A 22,497-nucleotide genomic window follows, 5' to 3' on the forward strand; every position below is an offset into this window, starting at 1 on the left:
TACATATTATACAGTAAGTGAAGTGTTAGAAATTAAGTTTCAGATGTGATTGCATTACATATTCTATAGTTTGAACTACTTGTACAGATTACATTAACAGGGTATGTTTTCCCCCAGCAATAAATGTTAAAAACTCTAGTCACATAACAAATAATTAAGTTAGATTTTTTTGTAATTGTAATTTTGTGGATCATGACTTCATTCCCCAGAATGCTTTACTTTAACCAAGTATTTGGAATGGTTGCCAAACAATTTTCCAAAGTAACTTTCCTAACACTGAATGTATGTTAGATTCTTTCTGTGTGACTGTGGAATTTATTTGAATTGCCATGAATTAAATTCCACTTCCTGTCATTCCAATTCAAATTCAACTTCCTGTAAGGCGGAGTCAATTCAATTCCAATTCCAATTCATGAATTGAATATAAGCCAATTCTGAAATTCTGAATTGTGCACATGCCTGTTCAAAACACTTTTTGGAATTTTAATTGACTCTTTAACATTTTTTAAATGATCCATTGTGTCTTAGAATAACAAATGAAGCCATAAATGATTCGAACAGCATGCGTGTGAGATGACTGCATTTTATTTTATTTTTTAACTGTCCCTTTAAATGTGAACTTTTTAAGTGAACCAAGGTGATTCCATCTCAGTACGTAGTCAAGGTATGGTTCTCTTAAATGCATAGTAAACGCAAATGTCTTTATGCAAATGTAATGATGACGTGCAATGATGCAGATTAAATTGGCCCTTGTATTTACACAATCATTTCTCATCAGCTTCCTGTCCACAAATAACACTTCAGATCATGTCCCTGAATAAAGATCGTTATACTTTGTCTTTCTGTATTTACAAAATCTAAACCATTGCCTCTTGGCCATGCAAACACTGCGACTTGTTACTATAAAAACATTTCTCTGTGTGTTTAAGCATCCTTTCCAGCCTGATATAACATCATTAGCTTAACAAAATGGCATGGGTTTAGGGCCGGGCTATCTGTTTGTTCAGTCTATGACAGTTGGAGGCGTGTTTGGGAAATCTTTACAAACATGCCGCAAAAATTACACAATTTTAACAGCTTTTCTGTATTGTCTATAATAACATATAGTACAAAACATAATTCTCATTTTATTTTTTTCTACATTACTCTTTAATTCCTTTAAAACTATAACACAAGCATTACTATGGGAATTATGTTGTAACTAAAACAATCCAAAACAAATCAAAATAAGTTTTATTTTGCATCACTAATGTGGTCACCCTTTGTCTAGAATTTGCAAGTAAATTTACATTTTTTTCAATCCAACTTTCTCAGGTCTTACCGTGGGATGATTTTTAAATAGTACTGAATGGGTTCCCATATTCTGGGCTCTTCTTGACTGCTTTTTCTTCATTTACTGACTTGCGTTGTGTTATACTAAGCTTTTTAATTATTATTTAGCTTTTGAAAAACTTTATAATCTATCTAAAACTAATTATATTTCAGTTAACTTGATATGATAATATATCATCATTATGACACATTTTGAAAATGGTAAAATATTTAAAGGTGCAGTGTGTAAATTTTAGCGGCATCTAGTGGTGAGGTTATGAATTGCAACCAATGGCTCAGTCTAATGCTCACCTCTCGATTTTTGGAAAACATAGAGAAGCTACGGTTGCACCACCGAACAAACATGTAATCATCAGAAACAACTTAGTAAAAAAAGTTTGTCCGTTAGGGCTTCTGTAGAAACATGAAAGCACAAAATGTCGACTTCCATGTAAGGGGACCCTCAGTGTATGTAGGTAAAAACGTCTTATTCTAAGGTAACAAACACATAACGGTTCCTTATAAAAGGTCTTTATACACCCCTGATAATATAGTTTTGTATATTATTTTGCATTTCTGTCCAGAAATCCTTCTAAAAATTACACATTGCACCTTTAAAAAATAATGTATTTCTTTCTTTATTTATTCTTCACACCATTTCAGCTTCTATAGCTTTAGTCATGGCGAGAACCAGTTAATCCATATGCAAATTGACCCACACAAATGAATCTATACGCAGATTGAGGAGGGGCTACTTGATATCTCCAATTCACCTAACTTGCATGTTTTTGGCCTGTGGGAGGAAAGTTGAGTACCCAGAGTAAACCCATGCTGACACAGGGAGAACATGCAAACAAGAAATTTGTATTTAAAGATCACATATTGCAGATTGAAGTGGTCTAGCTGTCTGGGCAGCAATGTTTCACTTTTGCATTAAGATCAGTATTTGACAATGTGAGTAACTTGGGGTTGTTGTTTTTTTACAAAGCTTGTTTTGTGATGACATCTCCATGCATGACTGACAGTGGTTCCCCAAGAGCAAATTTGGGATGGGTGATATTTTCATATGTCGTGTCTTCTGTGTGCGTGGAAAGTTCTCTGATCTGGGATTCCTTTTCTGGCATGCAAAGATTTTTCACGTCTGGTGAGGTGTTGCTGTTGGATTGAGGGTCAGAAGAGCACGGTGCCGAATAATGTCGGACAACAGCATAGTCAGTTGTAAGCGAGGAGATGCCACTGATCTCTCCTGACTCTGTTTCGTTGTTTGTGAAGTCAATGGAGGAATACTGGAGGGATTCTCGGTTACTCGGTATAGTAGCCCCATAGGGTGACAGCATATCTTCACTGACATAAACAGTTTCTTCTTCATTCTCCTGAAGAGTGGATTAATGGAAACACAAGAACTGCGTCAGTGGTAAACTGTGACGTGTCTGGCATAAGTGTTTCCTTTAAAATTTATAAAGTAAATAGAGTATAGTGTGTTTTTGTTGGAACTTACCCTGCCACTCAGTGTATCTTCTTGATTTGTTTTCGAAGATCTGTGCTTCTTTCTGCTGAAAAAAACATGACAGATGCGATTATGCAATATTAAAGTAAATATCAGATCTGGATCAGTTAAGCTACGTCCACACCGCTAGCATACCTTGTCGATGACATCTTTTTCACCAAAGTCGTTAAGGGCTGTTCCTAATTCCGCCTGTCCCATTAACAGTTATAAACAAACACGTAATCATCCACTGCAGATGAGAGACTGATGATCCCGAAAGTCGTGCATCATTTTAAATTAAAGGGACACTCCACTTTTTTTGAAATATGCTCATTTTCCAGCTCCCCTTGAGTTGAACATTACATTTTTACCGTTTTGGAAGCTGATTTCTGGGTCAGGCTGTACCAATTTTAGCATAGCTTAGCATTAGGGATGCTCCGATCAATGCCGATCTCCACTAATAATACGTGGCCGATCACGATTCTGAATCGGACAGCCGATCTTATTACAGCTATTTCATGTACTATGGCTTTTGATCAGTAAGTCCTTATCGATCTAAAATCACTCTTAGTTTGAGTCATTTATAACATGCATTTGAAAAAGCAACACTCGTCAAACATAATTATTAAACATATTCTTTATTATCATGAAAATACCTGAAAAGGTTTGAAGAACAGCAATATAAATATATCCTTCAGGCATTTCATGGAGCTGTGTGTCATCACAGCTGCGTGTGTATTGTTCTTCGTCTACAGCGCATTTTGAGTTTCTGCACGAGAGCGCCCCCTGGCTTTTGGATGTAGCGGCATTTCACCGTAATTCATTGAGAAACATGGCAAGCATTATCGGCCGATCGATTGGAGCATCCCTACTTAGCATAATCCATTGAATCTGATTAGACCATTAGCATTGCGCTTAAAAAAATAACCAAAGAGTTTTGATATTTTTCCTATTTAAAACTTGGCTCTTCTGTAGTTACATCGTGAAAGGCAGACAGAAAATTAAAAGTTGCGATTTTCTAGGCAGATATAGCAAGGAACTATACTCTCATTCTGGCGTAATAATCAAGGACTTTGCTGCCGTACCATGGCTGCAGGAGGCGCAATGATATTACGCACTGCCCAAAAATAGACCCCTGCTACGTTACCAGCAAGGGGACTATTTTCAGGCGCTGCATAATATCGTTGTGCCTGCGCAATGCTAATGGTCTAATCAGATTCAGTGGATTATGCTAAGCTATGCTAAAAGTGGTATATATTTTCAAAAAAAGTGGAGTGTCTCTTTAAGTTAAACGTTTCTCAACTTTGTCGCATCTCTGGACACACCCACTTCTGTTGCCAACGGTCACTATTGCTCATCTCAGCAGAAGTCGCCAAGCTTTCATTGGAATAAATGAGATTCGTAACTCTGCCATTGATAGTCGCTTAAGGGGTGTGTACGCAGCTTTAGATCTCTTTATCTTATAATTTGGCTACATGGTACAGATCTGTTTTCACTATTAAGTAGAATCTCTAGTAAATAACAAGAATTTCATCTCCATGTTTGCCATGTTTGCCTCAGGTCCAATTTGTTTACATGGAGAGGGTGGAGTTTATGACCTATACTGCAACCAGCCACTAGGGGCAATCAAAATTTTGTTGGCTTCAGTTTTTGGGACATTTGTGGCACGCTTTTGGCCTAGTCCACACGGACACGGGTATTTTTAAAGCAACACTAAAGAGTTCTTGCTCTTTGCTCCCCCTACAGGTTGGAAGCGGAATTGTCCATTACCACTGTGGTAAAAAAATTTAGCCTACTGCAGCAAAGTTGACTCTGATTGGATTGTAGGTCTGCCGTAAAGCAAATTTTTGATTGATGGTTGGAAACTTCTTTAGTGCGTTTTTGGCCGATAGAGGGCTCCAAAGCGAATGTGAAAGTGCCGTTCACCCTGTTTCGAGTGGATGAACGACTCAAACTTTTTTGGAAATTTTTCATCATAAACAATCTGAAAATAGGGCTTTAAGTGTAAAATACCGAACTTGTCCTTTAAGGTAAAAAAACTCTTTAGTGTTGCTTTAAAACCGTGACTATTTTTATGTGGTTCGGCCATTCGTCCACATGAAAACACAGTATCAGGGCACTAAAACCGAACATTTAAAAAAACTGCCAGGGTGAGGATTTTAAGAAACGCCGGTTTCAACGTTTTCGTTTAGACAGTAACACTGGGGTTTTTTCATTGCAACGTCACTTTTGTTAGGCTTCTGATTGGCCAAGGTAGCTTTATAATTTGGGTAATATTGCCGCCTGCTGAAGTGGCATGCTCTTGAAAGCACTTGATTGTGTGTTTTTGCTTTTTCATGAGGACGGAGATTTCTTTTAAACCGGGCATGTGTGGACAGGATTTTTTGGAGGAAAACTCTGGTTATAAAAATACCTGTGTCCATGTGGACTTAGGCCTTTGCCTCAAAATATATTACAACACTCCCCTGTGCGTGTCTATTGTTAAGTCATTTGTGTTGTGTACGCACCTTGCACAGAGAAGTATAAGCCATAAAAGCATCATCACTGAAGCCCCACCAGCAACTCCAAGCAGGAAAGAGAAAGGGTGGTTACCTGCTGAGCAATAAATTAAAAATAAAATTATGTCGAGAACCACTATTTAGTAGAATGTTATGTAAAGATTTTTTTTAATACTAAGTGGCCATACTAAGTGGTTTTTTAAGCAAATGCATAGTTTTAAATCTCTAATAAAGAAATGCAAAAGAGTTTAGTTGAACAAACAAAACAAGATTGATAAATGACAGTTGACAGTACTAATTGACTTCCATAGCATTTGTTTTTTCTAATTTGGAAGTCAATGGGTCCGTCAACTGGCTGCTTTCCATCATTTATCAAAATATCTTATAGGGTTCAACAGAATAAAGAAACTCATACAGCATGGGGTTGAGCAAATAATGAAAGAATTTAGGTCAATTATCTCTTTAATTCGTTTGATAACGTGCCAATAACAAACAGAAGAGATTATTGTATGTTGTCCTGGTCAGTGTTGGTTACTAGTGTAGAGTTCTTGATATGTTTGGTGACAAAGGACAGTGTGTGGATCCAGACACCTTATAGTTTCTCTACTTATGTATGTGTATACTGTATGTATTTGATGTTTACCTTTGACTAAGATAACCAATTGAATTTGTTGACTGGCAGTGCCATAGGTGTTGGTGGTGACACACTGCAGAGTGTCTGTGTGTGGACGTGCCTGATGAAGATTAATGGAGCCTCTCTAGTCTGTGCTGCTCAATTGCTCCTCAATGATGGATGTGTTTGTAGAGTTACTGACAGGACGTCCAGATAGAAACCACTTCACTTTAGGAAAGGGATTTCCATGAGCCTTACACAAATACTCTATTACATCCCTATGGGTACAGCTTGATGAGAAATATACTTTAGGGGCATCTGAAAACGACAGAAAGAAAAATGAAAATATAAGTCCATAAAATCAATCAATCATGATAATCTGATGCTCTTACACTGAACATGTAATGTGATGTTGCTCTGTGCTGTTGTGTTCCTCTGCTGTATCTGGTAGGTTATAGTGCAGATGAAAGTGACTCCATGTTAAAGGTGAGTAGCAGTGAAGTTCAGATCAGAGATGATCTCAGTTTGATTCTGTTGATCCAGCTGTAGTCTGCTGTTCTCATTGAGGTGGAGTCTGTCAGTGGAGCTCCATGTGAGAGTTGGTGGAGAAGAGGAGCAGAGAGTCTTAGCAGAGCAGCGCAGACACATAGAGCTCCCCTCTAACACCTTCTCATGAACATCAACCTCCATCTGATCCTTAAACATCTGCAATGTGGGTTTGTGAGGAGATTCTGAAAGGTACACACATCTGAATACATTTAGGGCGGACGACAGGGAAAGAACTACAAAAAAGGACTACAACAGGAAGTTGGCCAAGACTACAAAGTAAAGTCAACATGGGGTCACTCACCATTAACAACTATTAAAGCAGATTTTTCCGTATAGGTCCATTTCAATCCACCTTCAATTTTGAAGAAAAATGTACCGTTATGATTTAAACTAACGTTATAAAAGATGGTGGTACAGTTTTTGTTTTTTAATTTTCCAGTTATGTTTCCTTTAAAGGTGTTTATAGGGCTGCTGGAATTAAACACTAGATTATTTGGTTGATGACCATCTTTATACCACACTCCTAATGCACTGTCATTGAGATATCTGTCATATGTGCTATTAATATCGAATTTGCAGTTTATGATGACACATGATCCTCTCACAGCGTCAGTCCTCTCCGGCAGACTGATGTTAAAATCTCTACACCAAACACCTACAAAAGTAAACAGAAAAAAAAACATGCACAATCACAATGCTGTAGTTATTTTAAGGATGGGGTTAGGCTTTGAGGTGGTTAGGTGACAGAGCTGGGTAGATTACTTCGGATTTGAATTGAGTTACTGATTTTAAACTACATGGCAAAATTTGAAGTCAGTAACCCAATCTCTAAGGTCTAAGTCCTTTTTGAATACAATTAGATTACATTTGGTTATTTGATGATGTTAAATATATTTAAGTAAGATAATAGTGTAGTATTTTGACATACAGTAAAAAGAGCAAGAAAATATACTCCAGTTGTAAACAAGGCATGTTTGTATGTGCATTTAGCATTACATGTGTAAACTTAAAGCCTGCAATATAGTCCGTTCTCCAGGTTCAGAATTGTTCTCCTGAGAAGATCTAAATCACAGAACAATCTGATCTTGATTTGAGATTTTTATGACTCTTTGTCTCAACTGGTAGCTTGGCAAAGACTCAGGAACTGGAAAGTGCTCTTTAACCAAAGCGTTCCACACAATTCTGTGTTGCTGCAATCATGGAACTACTGTCAGTCACAATTTCCCACACCAATTGGTGTGCAAATTACTGCCATCATGGAAGGAATCTGTTGTCAGAGCTTCTTACACAACTTTGTTTGTCAGTTGCCAGGTATGACTTTGTAACTTTTGCAACTTGCTAAAATTCTTAAAGGGACATTTCACAAGACTTTTTAAAGATGTCAAATAAATCTTTGGTGTCCCCAGAGTACATATTTGAAGTTTTAGCTCAAAATACTCCACAGATAATTTTTTATAGCATGTTAAAATTGTGCCATTTTGGGTGTGTCCTTTTAAATGCAAATGAGTTGATCAATACAGACTACCGGCACATCCGGAAACTTGACTGTAAATTTCGTCACCGCCCCTATTTGGGGGATTAAAAACCAGACCCTCCATTGACCTCCACTCAAAACAGCGGAACAAAGCAACGTGTCCACACAGCCGGCAGGCGCAAACAACCCACGAAATCACTCAGACCAAACATGCTGAGCAACCATCCGTCCACCCTGCCCGCCACAGAGCGCGAAAAATACATTAACACATTTAATTTGGTCAATATAAAAACATGTCCCTTTCATTCTCACAGCTTCAAATTTGTGTAACAACGCCATCTAGTGATTGATGGAAATATCGCTAAGCCAGTTAGTTGTATGACTCGACGGAAAAGTGCACTCATTACTCTAAATATAAAGACATAATATATAAATACGAAGTAACTTTCAAATACGAAGTAAAATCATTCACTTGCTTCCCTGTTGACTCAATGAGGTACGAGTAAATGTCCGGGTAAGACACCTCTGGCCAATAGAGAGCGTTGTTACACAAATTTGACGCTGTGAGAATGAAAGGGACATGTTTTTATATTGACCAAATTAAAGGTGTTAATGTATCTTTTGCGCTCTATGGGAGGCAGGGTGGACAGATAATTACTCAACATGTTTAATCTGAGTGATTTCATAATTATTTACGCCTGCCGGCTGTGTATGCACGTTGCTTTGTTCCGCTATTTTTACTGGAAGTTAATGGAAGGTCTAGTCTGTTTTCCCCCAAAAGTGGGCGTGAACCTGTTCAGAGACATTCTATGACGTTGCGCCGGTTGTGCGTATGCACTAAATGGCAGTGACGTGGTTGGATAGTGCAAATTAAGGGACGGTATTATCCCCTTCTGACATCACAAGGGGAGCCAAATTTCAATTACCTATTTTTTCACATGCTTGCAGAGAATGGTTTACCAAAACTAAGTTACTGGGTTGATCTCTTTAACATTTTCTAGGTTGATAGAAGCACTGGGGACCCAATAATAGCACTTAAACATTAACAAAGTCAGATTTTCACGATATGCCCCCTTAAAATAATTAAATAATAATAAAATATATAGACTTTGAAAATTTGGTTTTACTTGAGAAAACATTATTTTCTTAATATAATAATAATGCAAAAAGTGTTTTAGCCTACTGTTTGTGAAGCACCTTGGGCAACTTCTGTTTTATTATGTGTGCTATAAAATAATAAAACAAACAAACAAACAAACATATTCATCTGAAACTTACTTTTTTCTATATAAACTAATGATTTTTGCATGAAATAGATTTTTGTTACTCTTGTAATAGACAATGAATAATGACGCTTCATTGTTACATCTATGACTTTTCCTTTTAGAGGCCATGTCAAGTGGCACTCTCAATTTAAATATTTTAAAAATATTTTTAAAATATTTAAAAAATTTAAATCTCCCATCCACAAATTACACGAGTGAGGCTGCTGTGAGGGCTTGCAGCCTAGGGACAGCAACCTTTATTCCGATGGCATGACAACACCGGCCCTCATGGCCAAAAAAAACAGACTGGCCCACGGGGAACTCTCCTGGTCCTCCCTATGCTCAATCCAGGCCTGCTTCTGGAAATGCAAATTAGGAATGAAGTGTTCTCCCGTGTCAGCTGGGTTTACTCCGGGTTCTCCGGTTTCCTCCCACAGGCCAAAAACATGCAAGTTAGTTAAATTAAATACCAAATTGCCCTCCCCTAACCATGTACGAAATAATTTGTGTGGATCAACTAATTTCAGTTTAATACCATTAATTTGTGTGTAAGGATTTACCAGTTCTTGCCATGAATAGCCATATGTGCAGGAATGGTGTGAAGTGGAAAGAAAGAAAGAAAGAAAGAAATGCAAATTATCTGTACTTCAACTTTTGACCTGAAGATGTCGCTGTGGAGTTTAAACATTTAAGTCTCTGCTTCTCAACTATTCTCAACAGTATAATCACAACAAAATGTAATCATGTCCATCAGCATGTTTTTGATTCGGAAAAAATTGTTATTTACCAAAAATGTGTAGACTATAATAAAGGGCTGTTAGTTGGATTCACAGTGTGTTTAGTTGTATGAATATTTATACATTTCTTGTTACAATGTTGTTAATCAAGGATAAAAATAATTAAACATAACAGGGCAGTTTCCCGGACAGGGATTAGACAAGTATAGACTAAAATAAATGTAACATATCTTAAAATGCACCAGTTCCAACCCTAAACCGAAGCAACAATGGTTTAAAAATATAAAAAAGCAGTCGAGTAACCAATACGTGATAATCACACGAAAACAGGAATTCGTTATACGATCAAGAAAAAACGTGGAAATTTGTGATAATATCACGAAAAAAGAATCAAAAAATTGTGTGACTATATCACAAAACTTTGTGAGACTGGGTAGTGTTTTAGTAAGGCATGTTTGTTAAAAATAGTTATATTGAAGGCCTAGTCCTGGTTTAACTATCCCTGTCAGGGACACTACCCCAACTTGTGTGCCCTATTGTTACAGTAAATGTGTAATATAAATGTGTTAGTATACATTGTTAATGCTAAATAAATATATGTAAATGCATTTAATTAATTTCCTAGGAGGGTTTAGTGACTAGCTTTAAAAAATGTAATGTGTTCAACAAATTAAATATTAAATAAAATATTTATAATTATCAATTTAATCGTCAGATTGGTCTTATAACCTAACCCAAACTAGATTAAAACAAGATGATCCAGACCATTATCCTACACTCTCAGAAAAAGGTACCTGAAGGTACAAAGTTGTCACTGGACTGGGACCATTTCAAAAAGTACAGTACACTTTTGTACCCTAAAGGTACATATTAAGTTGAAAGTTGTGAAATATATTTAACTTTGGGTGAAAAGCTCAGCTCGTCAATGTCAGTTCTCACAATCACAGTGGAGGAGGGGCAGGATAAACATCACAACAACCAACCGGCCCATCGTTAAACGACTGATAAACAAAGCAAGTATTACAGCAACCAAAGTGCTCAACTGGAAAAAGTCTATGTCCTGACAGTCTATGTCCACCTGCCGTTTTCAGAAGCCTTGTTTAAAAGCTTTGGTGTGCACGCCCCCTTAGAATCAAACATGCTGTTTTTTGCTGCTGCTGCACCTTTAGGACTTCACATCTACTCATGTTTGCACTAGCCCCTCCCTTAGTAACAGCACTACTGTATAATACTGAAGTCAACCGTTGGTCAAATAAAGCAATGATTTGGTTAACTGAGAAAACGGAATCGATATATACAAACCATTTAACAGAGCAGTTAGAAGAATCATTTCCCAGAACTCCATACTGTCACTAAATGATGTCTGACCTTTAAAAAAAAAAAACAGTCTGATAAAATTATTTATATTTATTTTTGGCTGGTATACTCATAAAACAACAACACTCAGTTTAGAAATATATAACGTGGTTCTACTTTAATTGTAATGATAGCAAGATATTACCAAACAGGAATCGTTGGATTTTAATCAGACCTTTATCAAAGCAGAGAACAGTCCAGGTGCCGAATATCCTTATCACCTTGATGATTTAAGACTGTGCTGTTTGAACATAATCAGTAGCACACAATAGGTTGTGACATCATACTTCCCTTTTCGGAACATTAGTCTAATACTTCCTAAATTAGCATGAACATATAATTTGTTCACAGACAAAATCGAGGCCTAAAAAATAAAATCTTTTAAACAGGCCATCTAAATTTACAATACAATTTACTCTCCAAATACATTAGTTATGACAAATGTGAATTTCAAACTGAAAAAAGAAGAGTATTTTTAGGGTTCAATAATGTCCATTCAATACATCTATTAGTTAACACGAACTAACAATGAACAATACTTATAGGCACATTTATATGTTATATTAATTGCCAGATTTACCAATACTTTTTTAAAAGAAAAAAATTACATTAGTTAATGCATACTGAACAAACAATGAATAATTGTTTTGGTATTAACTAATATTAAGAAGGATTTATAAATGTTGTCAAAATATATTGCTTATTATTAGTTTACAACGCTAAATTAGCATTAATGACTGGAACCTTATTGTAAAGTGACATATTATCTATTAATGGTCTGAAAATTATGACGCAACATTGGGCACTATACGTCCTGCTGCTTCTCTATTTTAAGCACAGTATTGAAAGTTGGTTATACTGTATGTGGTAATAATGGACCAGGCAATCAAAACACAAAGGACACATGCCTTAGCATATAAAAGCTTTATGTTTTATCTTTAAGTTACAAATCAATTAAGCAATAAATGTAGTTACAAATTACAATCTGCCTATAAATGTGGTCACCTGAAACAGAAGTTAACAAACTGACCTGGCCAATAACACACAAGGGGAACATATACTGTATTCACAACCCATGCACACACAAAAGAGGAAAACTGTATTGTCACTAGATAAATAGATAGATCAGATACTGAAATTACATTATTAGGAAATATTGAGTATGTTCATGTTTGTCACTATATGTGTGGGTGGCTGTGTCTTCTTTCCTTAAATGGGTCATGAAATAGGGAATTATAGTTTCCTTCAAATGTATTTTCGACATATGTGTTAAAACATATGCTTTAGAACAAAACACTTCCTCTTTAGTCAAGAAATAGTTTTTATTACATCCAAGCTGCCAACACATTAGGTTTAGTCATTTCTTATCAGCAGGATGCAACATTGATGAATACATTGTCACAAGACATGTCTACTTATAATCGCCTCTATAACCCATCCACTGACACTTATTTGCTTAACTATTTACCAGGCATTGCACATTTCCATACACATGCACACTAGGATTTCCAAAGAAAAAAGATGGTTAAAAAGTGCATTGTACTGAACACCAGCTCTGGTGTTTCCAATGATTTCACTTTTAATAAATAAACATAACGTCGCACTGCTGCTCTCAGCTAAATTAGTTTTGCCTAAAAAGTGATCCAGTCTGTGAAAACCCAGCTGGTTATTCTTAAAATCATCCTAAATATTAAAAAAGAGTATTTTGTGAAAATATAACATCAATATGTTTAATATTGACTAAGGTCATGTCAAAGATTTAAATCAATGTGAAATATTTGATGCTCTTATACGTTACCCTTACAAATGAGTATTCAGAATTGACATGTAAGCAAGACATTGCAGTTGTCAGACACATTCAAATTTTGGTAGTTTACATGAAGATTACAGTGGTATCATTTTCAAATACTTGCACTTACAACGTTTGTGCTTTCAGGGCCCAAAATTTTATTGTCATGTAAATGAGCCATAATGCAAAAAAAACTTGCATCAATTGATATTAAATTCTTTTTATCAAATACAAGCTTGTAAAAAACACTTACAGGCCTTTCACATAAAACAGGCATAAAAAATCTCTCTGCTTTTAATTTTTAGACTGAATTTTAGGAGTTGATGTGATCTCAGAAACTAGAGCTAAACTATTATTTAATTTACTTATAAAAACAAACAAACAACAAAAACTTGCAAGACAACAATGAAAGCAGAGAGACTTCCTTATTTAAATAGTAACAAAAAGAGGACACTAAAATCTAATCAAGAGTTTCTTCCTGTACATGTTTCTGTGTTTTTCACAGCTGCATGTTGATCCAATGTCATTATTAGATATTATAATAAAAAAACACATACATAAATAGATACATATATACAGTATGTATATATATCGGTCAGTGATTTGCAATGTATAAATTTAAAACTAAAAATAAGAATAATTTTTGTATAATTATTAACCACATGACAGTTCATTAGTTTTTCCAAAAAGTTTTTTCCATGTTAGGTAAATCATTCACTTTCCATACAACTTGGATTATACATTGATGTGAATGCTGACAGTCCATAAAAACCTGTATCCACAGAAACTTCCAGTCATAAATTGAAATTGCATGCCACACAACTAAACCTTTTTTAGAAACAGAGAGCAATCAAAATAATAAAAAAAATGTGGAAATTCTAAACTTACAATAATTAAGCATTTTAAAATATAAAGATAAGCCTGGATGACACTATTCTAGTTTTTGTAATTCATAAATATCCAGTATTATCTCCTGTCTAATCTAGCAGAGATCAATACTAAACATAGCCATCAAAACATGCACCTGTGTAATATTTATTTAACTATGAAAATATTTAATATGCTTAAAGAGTGGTTATTGAAGTACATTCATCAGATTCTGAGGACAATGTAACTAGAGAATGCCACAAAATTTAAAACCCTCATCATTTGTATATGATCAACACAACAGAAACAAGTTTCTTTTATGGTAATTTGTGTGCATATTTCTCTTAACCAGCATAATCGTGGAAAATGTTTTGTTAGTCTCAGCTAAGCTTTGATTACAATATAATGTAGATTATGGATAACTTTGAAGATTATTGGGATGCTAAAAAGAAAGCTTTACACTTTTAATTTTGAATTATTTTGACCAATGTGTAAATGTGGAAAAAAACTGCAAAACATTATAGACCATTTTGCAAGATGTAAACAACACGGATCCAGAAGTAGCCTATTTCTGTTGTTTTTAAGTTTTTTATTTTGATTCAGTTCTAAATTTTCTGTTGGTTGTATTTTGTTCTAATTATTAATATTTTGTTCAGTGTTAAAAAATGTATTCTTCAATCTATTTTGTTAAGATACAAACAAAAGAAAATACAGGAAATATGTACTAAAAAAATAATTTTCAGGACTGAATGTCTTCTTTAGGCATTGTCGTTGTTTAGTGTGATCTCTCTTGGCACTTAACACATCTTGGGCGTTTTTGAGCAGAATGAAGTAAAAAGACAAATTTTTATAAAATTAGAAATTAGGATTTAATCATATTTAGGTTTAAGAGATCCTGCCGTTTCTTGATATTGCTGAAGTGGAAGGGGACTTGACACATCAGTTTACATTTTAATACAGTTTTTAACACTATATAAACATTTCCTTCTGGATGTATTCTATTAAAGAGACTGAGAAACAATTTTATATGATCACTATAACATTGCAAAAACAACACATCTAATTCTGGCATGGTGGCCTAAAACTTTTGCGCAGTACCAGTATATCATTTAAGATTAAATATGTGTACAGTAAATATAAAAATATATACAAAAAATATGTAAACAATAAATGTCAAAAAAGTTATCTGTGATTACACTACATATATATAAAATGTATTGAAAATGTAAACATATGTGAAAGCAAAATAAGCCTCTTAGGTTTTAAAGATACACTGTTGAATACTGTTTTATGAAAAGAAAATGAGTATAGATATACTTTTATAAACACGAAACATATTTAGACACCTTTTAAACTGTATAGTTCATTATAATATGTTGTGTATTGTAGAAATTTAAGTGAACTAATACATGTAGTCTAATACTACCTATAGTGGCGATGTTGTATTTTTGCATAGAGGTCATCAATGTTTGGTGCTGATTTATTTCTGTTCTTTGATTCAGCGTGCTTGATATCTGCACCCAGGACACCACCATGTTTTATCACAGCAGAGTCTGTGACAAGTGAGGAGGCACCCCTGTTCTCCCCTGATGCTGTTGTTTTGTTTTTGAAGATAATGGTCGAATAATGGAGGGATTCTGGGTAATCCAGTGTAGTGTCTCTAGCAGGTGACTGCATAACTTTATTGGCATAAACTGGTTCATCATTCTCCTGTTGAATAGCCTAATGGATAAGTAGTTAATGTTATATGGATCTATATTTTCTTCATATAGTGTAGATGTTTGTGAAGTAAAGTTTGAGTAGTTTGTTGTTTGTGTGTATCTGTGTGCATTTGATACAATATACCTTGTCATCCAGAATGAGTCCAGTTGTATCTTCTCGTCCGGTCCAGCAGATCCATCTACTAAAATAATACACCAAAAATAAGCTTAAATCTCAATCTGCAAAACATCTGAAAATTCATTGTGAAATATCATTGCTCAGTGGTTGCTCTGTCTGGACACTATAAATACATCATATCATATAGTTGTTGGCATACAGCTATAAAATAATATGGATATCATATAAGATAAATATTTTGATACATTGTTATAAAAAAGCTGTCCCTGGGGCAGAAAAAAATATGGAAGGGAATGGGGCTCACGATTTGTTTACCAACATTCCTGAAAATATCTTCCTTTGTTTTCATCAGAACAAAGAAATCTATACAGGTTTGTATAACAACATGAGTAAAATTATGACTGACATAATTTTCATTTTTGGGTAAACTATCCCTTTAAGGTACAGGTATGGTACCAATAGCTCTGCTGTACTAATATGAACTCTTTAGATGCAAATGTGTACTTTTTGAAAGGTTACTGCCCCAACGACAGCTATTTGAACTATTTATTGAGAAGTATTTTGATTGCAGACTTTAAAAGCTTGTCAAATTAAATCTGGTATCTTCTAAATATCTAAAACAGACACACACGGTCCTCTTCATTTGCTCTTATAGAAATCTTTTCTCAATCGTGCTATAATGTGTGTTGTACATGTGTGTTGATCACACTGTATACTTACTTGTACATGCATATTGTGAGGCATAAGAGCGCCATAACTAAAGCCCCAACACCAAATCCAACCAGCAAGGAGTTAATATTAAACCCTGTTAAATAAACAAGTTACAGCTACAGGCGTTAGGCATATATTCCATATATTAAGCAACCATACTGATATCATGCAAATATAATTAACTGTAGCCTAAGGAAAAATGAAAAATTGGCATGGGATTTACATGTGGTATCTTGAAAGAGATGAAACCTTATACTGGCATTGCCGTGAGTGTTGATGGTGACACACTGCAGAGTGCCTTTGTGTGTAAGTGACTGATGGAGAGAAATGAAGCTCCTCAAGTCTGTGCTGCTCAATCGCTCCTCACGGATGGATGTGTTTTTAGTGACAGGACGTTCAGATAGATGCCACTCCACTTTAGGAGAGGGATTCCCGTGAACCTCACATGTAAAAACTTTAACATCCCCATGAGTACAGCTGAAAGAATCAGAGATTTGGGGAGCATCTAAAAGAGATACAGAGGAAGAAAATAACTTTTAAATAATGTGTTGTTTGGTGTGTACATTGTTTTTGTAAAACCATTTGCGAAGCGGCACAAACTTTATAAATGCAGCAAGTTTCTTGACTAGCAACCGTAAGAACACAACACATATTGCTATTTTGACAATGTAGTAAGCCATTAGATTTTGTATTGTGAATTATTTTTGTGACATATCTCTTAAACACTCACACTGAATGTCCAGCCACACTGATGTGTTTTGGGTACCATGTTGGTTTTTGGCTTGACAGTAGTAACGTCCTGTGTGTGTACGATCAGTCACATTGAAGGTGAGATTAGATCCAGTCTGTAGCTGTCCTCCATTCTCTCTGTACCAGGTGTAGTTGAACACTGCTGGATTTCCATCACTGCTGCAGATCAAAGTCACTGAATTGCCCTCCAGTACAGAGTTAGATGGAAACACAGACAATGATGTGTGTTTAGGAGAATCTAAAACACATAAAAGGATAAAATATCTTACAAAATAAATAAAGAAGTAAACTAACTGCATTCTCTCTTGTGCTATGACTTGAAGAGTTTGGTAGCCCTAAGTGGAAACCTCAGACACTGTTCATTGTCAAAAGAGTCTATACCATGTCTTAATGATGTTGTGGTGTTGGGGCATTTTGATACTGTATATGGTATAGGTGTGTTGTGGCTGGTTGTTAGGGTCTTGAGGTCAAATTTGACACGAATCAGGAAGAGGAGACACACATCTCACTCCGTTCGCTCTTTGAGCTCTTCAGATCGCATAATTCAGTGGAAAACAAATAGAAATCTTATTCTGTAAGACTAAATATTTTACTAACATGTGATAATTAATCATTATTTCTTCAAATATGCGCACCAATGTACTAATAGCCCTGGCGGATTCTGTATATTTTATGTATTTGAATACAAATAAACCGGAGAAGACGAGAATAAATGTTTAATGATTTCTATTAAAAAAAACTAATTTCTTAATTTATGCCAAGAGTGCAAAATAATTCACCTGAAACGTTAATGTCACTGCAAACCAGTTTAATAACAAACAGTGGTAAAATGTTGAAGCTGGAGTCTTAAACCTGTCTTGTGATGCTGAGTTTGTCCAGACCAAGTAAGAGTGTGATGTTTTGAAGAGTAATGAATTTTGAACAACAATAATCCGGGATCACCAGTGACCCCCGCCGCTCTCAAGGGGTAGAACTTTTGTAAGCGGTGATGAAGCTCTGTTTTGGTAAACACAGCAAACATTTAAAGCGAAAACTATCATTAACTTGTTTAGAAAATTAAAATAGTCTGCTGTGTCTTCATCCTTTGTTTCGTCCATGGTTTCTTCTCTTATCTAAATCTGACTATTGGGACTTTGGCGGAAAGCTGAAGGTGATAGCTGATAGGCTGTCCCAATCAGTGGCGCCTGCACAATCCAATCACGTTTGAGAAAAGGGAAACAACAATTCGAGGGTTTCTGAGATTTTTCTTTTTTTCTTTTTTTTATAAGAAGTAACGAGTACTCACGGTTGTGGATAGAAATGTAGTGGAGTAAAGAGTACAATATTTGCCTCTCAAATGTACTTGAGTAAAGTCATGAGTACTCCCCAAAAATAATACTCGAGTAAAGTACAGATCCCTCAAAATTGTACTTAAGTACTGTACTCAAGTAAATGTACTCCGTTACTGTCCGGCTCTGCTTGGGGGTGGCTAGGAACTTGCTTTGGTGTTACACCTTTTTCAAGTTTCTATAATATCCTGATCTGAAAATACTGTACAATTATTGAATACTTATCAAATGTCAATGTTTTGCCCATTTTATATCTGCTGGGTAAACATTATAAGCCTGGTTACTTAGAACTGTCAACACACATATTTCACAAATACATTGAAGTCGCATAGATCATAGGGCAGATTATGTGTTTCCCAATTCTTCATCAGTGCAAAAGTAATAGTGGCACTTTGCTAAACCAGTCAATAAGAAGTTTTATTATCATAGTCTTTGTATTTTAGATCAATCTTCCATCTGCTAATTATTAAGTTTAATTTATAATAAGTGCTAATTATTGTAAGTAGACTGGTAATACTCACACTTAACGTCCAAAAACATTGATGTATTTTGGGTGCCATGTTGGTTTTTGGCTTTACAATAATAGCGTCCTGTGTGTGTATGATCAGTATCATTGAAGGTGAGATTATATCCAGTCTGCAGCTGTCCTCCATTCTCTTTGTACCAGGTGTAGTTGAACACTGCTGGATTTCCATCACTCCTGCAGATCAAAGTCACTGAACTGCCCTCCAGAACAGAGTTAGATGGAAACACAGACACTGATGTGTTTTTAGGAGCATCTGAGGGAAAAAACAAATTCGGGGCATCATTATGTACTGTAGTTTACAATGATATGATTAACAAGTCCAAAGTGATTAATTCTTACACTGAACACGTAATGTGGTGTTGTTCTGTGCTGTTGTGTTCCTCTGCTGTAGCTTGTAGGTTATAGTGCAGATGAAAGTGACTTCATGTTGAAGGTGAGTAGCAGTGAAGTTCAGATCAGAGATGATCTCAGTTTGTTTCTGTTGATCCAGCTGTAGTCTGCTGTTTTCATTGAGGTGGAGTCTGTCAGTGGAGCTCCATGTGAGAGTTGGTGGAGAAGAGGAGCAGAGAGTCTTAGCAGAGCAGCGCAGACACATAGAGCTCCCCTCTAACACCTCCTCCTGAACCTTAACCTCCATCTGCTCTTTAAACATCTGCACTGTGGGTTTGGGGGGAGAGTCTGAAAAGCACATAGATGTATTTGGGAAGGTCACAAAAAGCCCATGCTAACCCTAGCTTTTATTTCTTCATCTAAGAATTCTGCATTGTTTGCCAATATGCAAAAATAGGTTTACAATTTGTTATTAACAAAAATATTCTGATATGTAACTCACCAATCACTTCTATTAAAGCAGATTTTTGTTTATAGGTATACCTTAGTCCACCATCATCAATCCTGAAGAAAAATGTACCTCTGTGATTTGAAGTAACATCATAAAAGATGGTGGTACAGTCCTTGCTTTTTAATTTTCCAATTATTTTCCCTTTAAAATTGGGACTGGGCTTTCTGGAGTCAAACACTAAAGTATCATCTTTATACCACTTTCCTACAGCACTGTCAGTGAGATCTTTGTCATGTTTCTTAACAATAGTGAATGTACAATTTATGGTAACACAGGATCCACTCAGAGCTTCAATCTTCTCTGACAGACTGATGGACCAAACTTGACACCAAACACCTGCAATATACAAACATGTAAGCTGGAGCACAAAAAAATGCACAAATACATTTCTGTAGCCATATTTTTAATATTTACAAATATTTCTAACTGCAATTTTAAGTCTTTTGCTTAGCATGATTCAGTCATGGACACTGGTTACACATGATTGAAACAAGTCACCTTTACATTAAATGACTTGTATACCAGTGTTGAGGGTAACGCATTACAAGTAACGTGCAACATAATAAAATTACTTTTCTGAAGTAATGAGTAAAGTAACGCATACACATTCATATTTGAGTTTTTTTTTTCAGTTTTCAGTTAAATTAATTAGATTTTTTTTAATGTACTGAATTAAACTGAACGTAGCCTGAGCGGGAACAGTTTAAGTCAGAAATGGAGATGGCAGGCCAGAGCTTGACATTTTGTGATGAAATATGCCATTTTTGAATTGCAGTCATAAAAACACCAGCAAGGCCTGAAAGAGATCAAGCATCACAGGAAAAAGTAACGAAAAAGTGACTTAAAAGTAACGCAAGTATTACTTTCCATGAAAGTAAATAAGTAACGCAATTAGTTACTTTTTTGGAGAGTAACTTGATGTTGTAATTCATTACTTTTAAAAGCAACTTTCCCCAACACTGTTGTAAAAAATACTTAAATACTTCATGAGGAGGAATTAAACTGAATCAGGTAAAACCATCAAGATTTGTAAATGTTAAAGCAACTTTCAGGAGCGCTAGCAGGTTACTCATAACTGAACAATGCATAATAGAAGCAAGAGCTGATTACACCGTTAGCATTTCCGATTAAATTACCATGATTAAAGCAACATTCATGATCACATTGTAACAGATTTCTTTGTAAAATTATATTTGTTCAGATTACTTTCCAAAAACGAAATAATAAAATAAGTAAATTGATTTAGGCCTACTTTTTCAATACATGCTAAACACTTTGATGCTTCACAACACACAGTGATGATGGTATGATGAAAATATAACCTTGTAAGATAAAGACAAAAAAGATGATTGTCTCAGCTACACCCATCTTGCTATTTAAAGATGGCCCAACCTAAAGTGGAGAACACACATTCATTAATAAAATTTGAAGTATAGTGAGATCAGTAACAATTAACTGATAATCGATGTGTTACACTTTTATGTTCATTAAAAGTTATTTGATTTACCAAAAAGCACCTTTTTTATTTGTACAATGAAAGTGAATTTTGTCACATTATTCATGTAAATGTTTTTGTAGTGAAGTATCGACTCCAGGAAGAATAGCTGTGCTTTCACAGCTAATGGAGATCGGAATAAATACAAATACAAATAATGACTGAGGCTGTTTATTATTCTGCAATTATTATTTTTTCAAGAATATAATTTTGGTCACAGTAGTGAGTAAATGGTGATAAAAATTTTATGTATCCACACACAAACCACAAATGTATTCACACAAAAGGCCACACAATTAGCTATTTAATGAAATTTGTCCTAGATATAAAGTTAGCACTGTTCTTTTCTGTTATTGATTTACAAGACTTTATGAAGCCAAAACTGTTGCTTGCTAAACTAAATTTTTGCTTTAAACTTATTTTTATAAATTGTTGCTTAAAGAATTATTTATAAATTTATTAAGAGTAGCTGTTTTATCTCTTATTAATAAACATACAGCATGTAAAACATTTAAAAGTGGATTCTAAAAGTACCTAAAAATAATTATAAACTTACCATATTTTAAAAGCTATAGAAGTCCTCTGTATATGAAGCATCTGAACCTTCTGTTGGTCAAGAGTGAACAGTGTTCCAGTGTAACGATTACTGAAACGTATGCAGAAAATGACACAATACATCAGTTATTACATCTTCCTCTTTTTCCTCAGCAGTGGCTGACGCAATTAATGACCATTAACATAGGGATCTATGCAAATAACTTTCAAATCTAGTGTAAAATCAACATCTGAATGCAAATGACATTTGTTTTGTCCGTCTTTCTGTGACAGTAAATTGTGTTGCAAGTTTAAAGTCAAATAGCCCTCTATTCCTTAGAACAAATACTGTACAAATAATTCCAGCTGATAATTGATAAAAAGCTGAACATACATAATTAGCACATGCTGTCAGACAGGGACATTACACAAGAAGGATGTGAGCAATAACACCTACTTTTCTTGTCTGTTCTGCTTTCTGCTTTGGTACAACCTAAACATTTAAAAATCTGACAGTTAACTAATTAT

At 35.1% G+C, this 22,497-nt stretch overlaps 1 protein-coding gene and 1 long non-coding RNA gene across 2 annotated transcripts; both read right to left on the reverse strand.

The window, feature by feature from the left end:
- Positions 1–13,229: 13,229 nt before the first annotated feature.
- Positions 13,230–19,790, reverse strand: LOC129432821 (sialic acid-binding Ig-like lectin 10). The gene is made up of 7 exons (XM_073869150.1): positions 19,439–19,790; positions 19,095–19,352; positions 17,226–17,483; positions 16,719–17,000; positions 16,505–16,589; positions 15,791–15,848; positions 13,230–15,667 (listed from the first exon to the last, which is right to left on the reverse strand). Exons 1-7 carry the CDS (start codon positions 19,788–19,790, stop codon positions 15,368–15,370), a joined length of 1,593 nt encoding a protein of 530 aa, XP_073725251.1. The 3' UTR covers positions 13,230–15,367.
- A 122-nt stretch (positions 19,791–19,912) lies between these two features.
- On the reverse strand, positions 19,913–22,120 carry LOC141363919 (uncharacterized). The gene is made up of 3 exons (XR_012369578.1): positions 21,992–22,120; positions 21,263–21,332; positions 19,913–20,276 (listed from the first exon to the last, which is right to left on the reverse strand). It is a non-coding gene; the product is annotated as an uncharacterized lncRNA (long non-coding RNA).
- Positions 22,121–22,497: the final 377 nt, after the last annotated feature.

Source organism: Misgurnus anguillicaudatus, chromosome 1 (genome assembly GCF_027580225.2).
Source record: "Misgurnus anguillicaudatus chromosome 1, ASM2758022v2, whole genome shotgun sequence".
Lineage (NCBI taxonomy): Eukaryota > Metazoa > Chordata > Actinopteri > Cypriniformes > Cobitidae > Misgurnus > Misgurnus anguillicaudatus.

Bases quoted from the DNA above. Each gene is read 5' to 3' on its own strand.
- LOC129432821 (XM_073869150.1), bottom strand. From the start codon at position 19,790: ATGTGCTTTTCAGACTCTCCCCCCAAACCCACAGTGCAGATGTTTAAA. The intron at 19,353-19,438 runs GTAAGAATTAAT...TTTTTCCCTCAG, and splicing joins CACCACATTACGTGTTCAGT to ATGCTCCTAAAAACACATCA. The intron at 16,590-16,718 runs GTAAATCCCATG...TTTATTTAACAG, and splicing joins TCTCTTTCAAGATACCACAT to GGTTTAATATTAACTCCTTG.